At 37.2% G+C, this 8,506-nt stretch overlaps 1 protein-coding gene across 1 annotated transcript; it reads right to left on the bottom strand.

The window, feature by feature from the left end:
- Positions 1-3,613: 3,613 nt before the first annotated feature.
- On the bottom strand, positions 3,614-7,486 carry LOC127119969 (putative pentatricopeptide repeat-containing protein At3g05240). The gene is made up of 2 exons (XM_051050353.1): positions 5,068-7,486; positions 3,614-3,945 (listed from the first exon to the last, which is right to left on the bottom strand). Exon 1 carries the CDS (start codon positions 7,307-7,309, stop codon positions 5,516-5,518), a length of 1,794 nt encoding a protein of 597 aa, XP_050906310.1. The 5' UTR covers positions 7,310-7,486; the 3' UTR covers positions 3,614-3,945; positions 5,068-5,515.
- Between the last annotated feature and the right edge of the window lie 1,020 nt (positions 7,487-8,506).

Genomic DNA, 8,506 nt, shown 5'->3' with positions numbered 1-8,506 from the left:
TGACGGTGACACACATGACACTATTGCACGAATTGATGGATTTGTTTCTTCATCCCAAACCAAAACAAATTGGATGCAATCCATCGATATGTGCGATAAAAACCAGAATGACCACCTTGAGGAGAGGAATGAACTCTAATAACAACTTAGGAATCCACACATAATTTGAAGGTAACACTAAACGGTCCTCATAGAACAAAACCCCTCTACGATAAGAAAACCATGGTTTTGTCTGTTCACCCTCATAGAACAAAACCCCTCTACGATAAGAAAACCATGGTTTTGTCTGTTCACCTTTCTCCAAGGTCGTAATGATCTTCTGTAACACAACATCAACATGCACCTCTTTTAACACTTCATCAAACCCCAACCATGTCGGATAATGTAATAAGGATTGTAGCTCCAAACTATCATGCATTTGAGACAAAGCACCAGCTCCTTTATTCTCTAAACTCGACTTGTATACAATATTAAACTGATATCCCAATAACTTTGCTGCCTAGTTTTTCTAATCCATTGTGGTGATTCTTTGTTTCAGCAACTATTTAAGACTCTTTTGATTAGTACACACAATAAGGTTTCGCCCCATTAAATACGGACGCTGGTGCTGGATGGATAACCCCACTACCATTAATTCCCTTTCATAAGCTGAATTGGTTAGATTTCTATCACATAAAGCTTTGCTGTAATAGGCAATAGGACGACCATGTTGCAACAAAATTATTCCCAGCCTATTACCAAAAGCATCGCCTTTCAATATAGAATTCTTGGGAAAATTTTGGCAATGCTAAAACAGGTGTTGTACACGTTGATTGAGCACTTCAAAAGCAGCTTGTTCACATGTTCCCGATTTAAAACCCTCTTTCTTTGTGAGTTATGCCAGTGGCTTAGTTAACTTGTCATAATATCTAATAAACTTCCGGTAATAACTTGTGAGACCCAAAAAACCTCATACGCCCTTCACATTTTTGGTACAGGACACTGTAAAACACATTGAACTTTAGCCGGATCCATGGTTACGCCGTCTCGTGAAATTATATGTCGTAAATACTCCACGGAACGTTGAGCAAAATAACATTTCTTTCTGTTGGCAATCAGCTTGTTATCGGGCAGGACTTGAAAAGCTTGATTCAAATGTTTCAATGTTCTTGCCAATTTGTCATATACACCAATATATCATCAAAGAAAACAAGCATAAACTTTCGCAAAAAGAGCCTGAAAACATCACTCAACAATGCTTGAAAGGTTGTTGGAGTGTTCATCATTCCGAAAGGCATTACTAGGAATTTGTAATGTCCTTCATGAGTACGAAAAGTCATTTTATGCACATTTTCACTACGGATCCTCACTTGATGATAACCCGACTTGAGATCAATTTTGGAGAAAAAACATGCTCCATGTAACTCATCCCATAACTCTTCAATGACAGGAATCATAAACTTATCTGGAACGGTGACATTGTTCAAAGCCTGGTAGTTGACACACATCCGTCAAGAACCACCCTTTTTCTTGACTAAGATAACCGGACTTGAGAAATCACTTTGACTTGCACGCATAATACCTGCTTCTAACATCTCCTTAACTTGCTTTTCTATCTCATTCTTATGGTGATGTGAATGGCTATATGGTCGTACATTTATCGGACCATGCCCTTCCACTAAACAAATGACGTTCTCTTATCTTCTCTTACGTGGCATACCCTTTAGTTCTTTGAAAATCCCAGCAAACCAAGATAAAACTTGATCCGCCTCTTTCCTTTGCTCACTAGACAATTTTGTACTTGTAACTTCTTGTCCTTCAATAGACATGTACAATTCATCTACCCTGTGTCTTGAACGTGTGAGAAAATTTGTAATGCCCCTTGTTGCTCAACCTGATTCTCATCACCACTCAACTCTACCCATTCTCCATTAAACTTAAACCTTGTCAATTGTTGCATCCATTCCACCAACATATATGCTATTTTAGTCAACCAAGCCATGCCAAACACCACATCAATATCATTCAAATCGATAAACAAATTTGTAACAATAAGCTTCACCTTCTTAATTTCAATGATAATTGTTAAGAGTCCCACATCAGACAATATATGGTTTGAATATGTGTTTATAAGTGGGGACAATCCTTACAAGTTGGTTTTGTAGGGATGAGTTAGGGTCAACCCAAATTCTAAGAATAATGTCTTTGCACTCCCATTGAGTTTGTGCCCTAAAAACCATCACCCATTTTCATAGGCAGAGGTGTGGTGTCAGCCACCTTCCACGCCATTGCTCGAACTAACCTCTGGGAGATAAAGTTATGGGAGATAAAGTTATGTGTCGCTCCACTATCCACCAACATGAGTATAGGTACCCCTCGTATGGATCCTTTCAAATTCATAGTGTGAAGCTTTGAGTTGCCCCATGTAATGATGCCACTCAAACTCATGATACTCAAAACACCTTCCTCCTCTTGTGTTTCATATGTTATCGCCATTTCGTAAGCCTATCCCTCTTCATCTTCATCTTCCTTAGTCAGCATGATTCGTAGTTGTCGATCTGGACATTGATGGCGTGGATGATGACAGTTACCATTGCATTGAAAACACAATCCTTTCTGTTTGCGATCCGCGATTTCTTGTGATGTGAGACGTTGTATTCCTTTTTCACGTTGACCCGATTGTCTTCTTTCGGGGCGTACCTCAAACTTTGGGTTGTTGATTGTTTCCTCTTTATCAGGTTCATCTCTTGCTCCTTTAACCACTACCCAGACATTTGTTTTATTCCAGCCCACATCTTTTAACCCAAATCCACTTGGCCCATTCCACTTGGTTTGAGAGCTCCACCCACCAAACCCACGTGACCCAAGTAATTTCCCATCGAAGGCTTCTCCTGCACATCCCTTTCTACTGCACGTGTTAGATTCATGAAACGCGTGCGTGTCATCGGACTCACCGTTTTCAAGTTGCGAACCCGGCCTCTGATTCCCTCAGGCAAGCCATGGAGAAAGTAACCCATGTACTGTGCATCTGGAATTCGTGGAACTCGAGCTACTAAACGTTCAAATTCCTTGATATAATCCTCCACACCACCGTCTTGTTGTAACGAAGCTAATTGCGCAAAAACACCTCCCTCTCCAATACCTCCTTACCTCTCCAACAAAGCTCCCTTGAAGGTTTTCCAAATCAGATCCATCTCTGCATCCAACAATGCTTTAAAGAAACGAATTGTAGATCCTTCCATACACAACTGAGCCAAATTAACCTTCAATTCAGGACTCGTATCTTGCACCCTAAAGTATACCTCGGCAGCTGACAGGATCATCACCGGTGAACATGGGTAGCTCGACTTTCTTCACGGATCTACGAAATTATTCAAGCACGTCTCCCTGGAACTTCGTCTTTGATGACACTTAGATTGTCCCTACTCCTTTGGTCTCCTATGTAACCGATGAAACACCATATGGCGTCGCTTTACCCGTTGTGAGTAATGCGAATAACTTACCTCCCTTCAATATTCTCAATTTTCACTTCCATCGCAATCAATTTGTTTTCCATTTTGAATTTTCGGGTCATTCAAAGTATTTGGTAGGTCAGACCAATTGTTGCAAAACTCACAATTAGAATACAGAAAAGTATGAACAGAGAGGGTAAAATAGATGAGAAATGGAGTAATGTTGAAACAAACAAAATGTAGATGGAATACAATTCCTATCTACCCATACAGCTAGGCTCCTTAGAGAATTCACACTCTCTGCCTAACAGAAAAATGTAATTGCATAACCTCTCTCTTCTCTTCTCTCCCCCACTACAAATAACAGAAATCAACACTAAAACAAATCCCTCAAACGGGCCCCACTGCCACATCAACAGAATTACGTTCAATTCTTTCTCACATTGACTTTCCATTCCTTAGGCCCATTTGGTTGACCCGATAGCATACCATCTCTATCAGAATTGTTCTATTCCTGCAAAGAACCAAGTTAAAACAGATAATTTTGGTTAGAAAAAAATTAGACATTATAAGTTTTAGTTCCGTCACCTATGCGGATTTTAGCCGACACCTTTCAGTATAGTCTGTGAATAAACTTTAAGACACCAACCATATAATGAGATAGTTAAAGTAAAAGATTGGACTACGACACAATTTTTATGGCACAAATGGTATGATGTAATGCGGTTTCACTCAAGCATCTAAGAATTTCTCTTTAATTTATGTCAACATAACAAGGTTTTGTTACCAGTTTGATAATTACTGATCCTTTTTGGCATTTAATGTCCCTCCACATATGTATTGTTGGTAATGAAATAAAGAGGATCGGAAGAGAAAAAGCGAGTCTGAGAGGCTGAAGAATGAGAGAAAATCTCAACGATAGTAATGAAAGTGAATGAGGTACATGAAGCCCTTACTAACTCTGTAACTAACAACCCCTAACTAACTATCTACCTTTACTTCTCTTATGAATTCACATGATGAAATTAACCATCTTGTTCATACAAAATGAATACATAGTGTCAATCTTCTAACATCAATAAACTTTAGTTATCAGAAGATGCATGACAGATTTCATCAGTATTGTTTAGTTCAAATTGTTCGCTAATATGAAACTAGCTAACTAAATTTCTCAATTCAAGCTCCATAATAAGCACATTTCTGATTTCCACTCTATTTATCATATTCTTTTATGCATAGAGCACAAAATATATAATATGCAGAATACAAATATACAAGGAAACTCATAGGATAACAGCATACACTTAACAATATCATTTAGTCATTGTGGATGATACTGGAATTGAACATTGATAACCACTATCAATCCCATCCCTTTGATGATGATGTCACTTTAGAAAAAGCTAGAAAGCATTCATTCACAGACTATGTGAAAAGATAACACCATTAACCATGGTTTCCTACTTGACAGTGTACACACAGTTCAAAAATTGTAAGTTACCAACCTAAACCTAAAGTCACAAAGTAGAGCACCAATACAAAGGCCAATGTAGTCCCAATGATATAATTAAAACACTGTCAACAATTAAAATTGAGTTAAATTTCATGATTTTTCAAAGCCATAAGCAAAACTTACCAAAGAGAACTGCAGCAGTTTTAAATTGTCTTTCACGATCCTTTGAGAAAAATCTATACTCAATTTTGAGTTGCTTTGTGCAACTTTTTTAACTTCCCTGTCTTTCAGCATAGAGATATTCATATTCGAATTTGTGATGTAGCTTATGGAAATTTGCAATTAGAATCTTTTATAACAGAATATTATTACATTGCCTGTGGTATACAAGTCTTCAATTTGTGTATGTCAGTTTGTGTATGGTATAAGGTATATGCTTTTGAGGCTTGTGAACAAGGACATCAGAATTATTACATTGCCTATGGTATACAAGTCTTCAATGACAATTAGTTCAAGAATATCATCACTGTTAAGACCAGGATATTGATGCAAATAAACTGAACAAATGCTCCAGTAGAATCTACTCCAGCTGTCAATACTTTATAATTTGAACAAATGAATCTTGAGATGATCATAAGGTTAACATCTTCATTTCAACTGAACTATGACCAATTGTCTTTGCAATCCGTTTACGCTGCATCACTTTTCTAGTCATATTTACTTCTTCCCATCTTCCAGCATTAGCATATATATTAGATAGAAGAACATAAATTCCACTTTGAACAGGTCTCAGCTCTGTCAGTTGTACTTTCACTTGACTAGCAACTGAGATATTTTCATGAATCTGACAACCATTCAAAAGAGCACCCCATATGGCAATATTTGGTTGCATTGGCATTGTGTCCATTAATCTTTTTGCTTCTCCTAAATGACCTGCCCGACTCAAAATATCAATCATGCAACTATAATGCTCTCTTTCTGGCACTATACCATACCTCTTTGTCATCATGTTAAATTGTCTTTGAGCCTCTTCAACCAATCCAACATGACTACAAGCAAATAAAACTCCAATATAAGTAATAAGATCAGGGATTATGGTACTATCGTCTTGCATTATTTGAAACATACTCAATGCTTCATTTCCATGACCATGTATGGCTAAACCATTAATCATGCTAGTCCACATCACCACATCTTTCTTTTCCAAACTATTATTAAAAATCTTTTGTGCACTTCTTAATTCACCATTCTTGGCATACATGTCCAAAAGAGAAGTAGCAAGGTCAATATCTGTTGCAATATTGCTTTTCAATAGACAAGCATGAACCGTTTCTCCCAATGCCAAAGCACACTGATGGGCACAAACACTCAACACACTCAAAAAGGTTGCCCTATCAGGACAAATTCCATCAGCCAGCATATCAGAAAAGAGATCAAGCGCTTCATTATGCTTCTCACAATGAGTATAAGCATTTATCATACAGTTCCAAGCAACAATATTTCTTTTCGGCATTTTGTTGAACAAGTCTCTTGCAACATTCAAACTACCACATTTTGCATACATTTCAAGAACCGAAGTTGCAAGAATGACATTACAATTAGACGCGGACACAAAAGGATCATAGCCAGCCTTACGAATGCGCTCATGAACCCATCTCCCAGTATCAATATCTCTACTACGAGCACACGCAATCAAAGCATTCACCATGGTAACCTCATTAGGCTCCACACCCCAATTACCCATATCTATAAACACCTCCAAAGCTTCCCGTGGTTGATTATTATTAACATACCCAGCAATCAAACAAGTCCAAGCAACAACATTTGACTTAGGAATATTATCAAACAGCTTCAACCCATACTCCATATCTTTACATGAAACATACATATGAAGTAACCCAGTAGCAACATAAACATTTGATTCAAACCCAGATTTCACTGTACAACTATGAATGCATTTTCCAATACCATGATCATCAATAAAAGAACTTGCTTTGAGTACAAATGGGAAGGTAAAATGATCAGGGGAAAACCCATTTTGTAGCATTTGTTTATACAGAAGCAAAGACATTGTTGGGTTGTTAGATTTGGCATAACCTCTTATGATGGAATTCCAGATATAAAGATTAGGGGAATGAATTTGGGTAAATAGTGAATTTGCATAATTGATGTCACCGAATTGTGAATCAACACAGAAATCAATAAGCTTGCTTAAAGGGATAATCATAGTATCAATATTGGTTGGGGTTGTAAGTATAAGAGCGTGCAATGTTTTGAGTTGAATCATGGTTTTGCATTTTGGTATGAAAGAGAGAATGGTGTTGTGGTGAATCATGATTAGTCGATTTGTGAAGAAAAATCGAACCTTTAATTTAACTCCCTCGAACGATAGGAATGTGTATGAGAAGAAACTGGCAATCGGCATCTGTGGAGCGAACTGCGACTGTGCTGATGTGAGTAAGTGACGGAGGAGGTGGTGACATCGTTGAGGTTTTGGTAGTGGATTGAAGAGGTTGGTGAAGTGAGTGAAGCAGTGGCTAGAGACCGTGGCTTCTATGATGACCACCGTCTACAACCGAAAGCATTTTTCTATCACTATAAATGAAAATGGAATATACTCTCTCCGAACTTCTTTTATAAATAAAAGTTTTTTAAATAGGTATAATCGTAATTCTGATCTCGATCAAAATTGTAATTAATTCTTTAAATATTGTCTTTTAAAATTAACAAATTTCAAACACTTTCTTCTCCTATCACCACATTTACTATCATCCTATTTATCGTGAAAATTGGTAAACAACCGTTGATCTTCTAAATTATTAAATTTGGTTACTTACATGATCGATCAGATTGATCATAGGACATATGTTAATTATTTGTTAAAGTGAATTCTAGTGAACATATACACTTCGATAGTGTTTGCAATAATAGTGATTCGTGAAGATACTTAAAAAAGGAAATGACCAATACAAAGTAAAGAGAACGTTGTAAGAACGAAGATAAATCCTTTAAATAAAAAGATATTTCTGGAAAATAAAGATGAATTGAATTACTTCAAAGTAAATGACAATGGTGTAAATCAAATGTAAATTTCTCAATTTACTATTTCTCTACACGCGGATACTTGGTAAATTCTACAGATTTTGTACACACTTTGAACACACACGATCCTAACACTAAGACATCTTATTTATACTAATCGAAATAACCGCTTCTAACGACCTTTCTATCACATCGAGACAAATGGCGTTTTGCATGGATGCAACTATCCACTATGCTCCACGTGTATCTTCAGCAATTCAGATAAGAACAAAAGTTCCCTCCTTTATTTGAATTTGAATCTCTCGTCGAAAACGTCTTCAAACACTAAAAAATATTTCTAAGTCTCTGCAGCATCTTGATCCTCTCATCAAGGCATCTTCGACTAGAGCTCCCAATATCAGATCTAGTCGAAACATCTTCACAAGGAACTCCATTTCTTAATTCCAATATGGGCGTCGAAATTAGGAGTCAACACACCCTCACTCCTATACTCTAACATTCTCAATCATGGTTAACATGAAAGCACACTCCCCTACGCCGGAAGATATTGAGGGAAGTAATGAAGCTAATACTATGACGG

The sequence above is a fragment of the Lathyrus oleraceus genome, chromosome 2, assembly GCF_024323335.1.
Source record: "Lathyrus oleraceus cultivar Zhongwan6 chromosome 2, CAAS_Psat_ZW6_1.0, whole genome shotgun sequence".
Classification (NCBI taxonomy): Eukaryota; Viridiplantae; Streptophyta; class Magnoliopsida; order Fabales; family Fabaceae; genus Lathyrus; species Lathyrus oleraceus.
Note: the sequence above shows the minus strand (reverse complement) of the source record. Positions and strands in the feature narration are given on the sequence as shown.

What these genes read in the sequence shown, in the direction of transcription:
- LOC127119969 (XM_051050353.1), bottom strand. Translation starts at nt 7,309, where the DNA reads ATGCCGATTGCCAGTTTCTTCTCATACACATTCCTATCGTTCGAGGGA.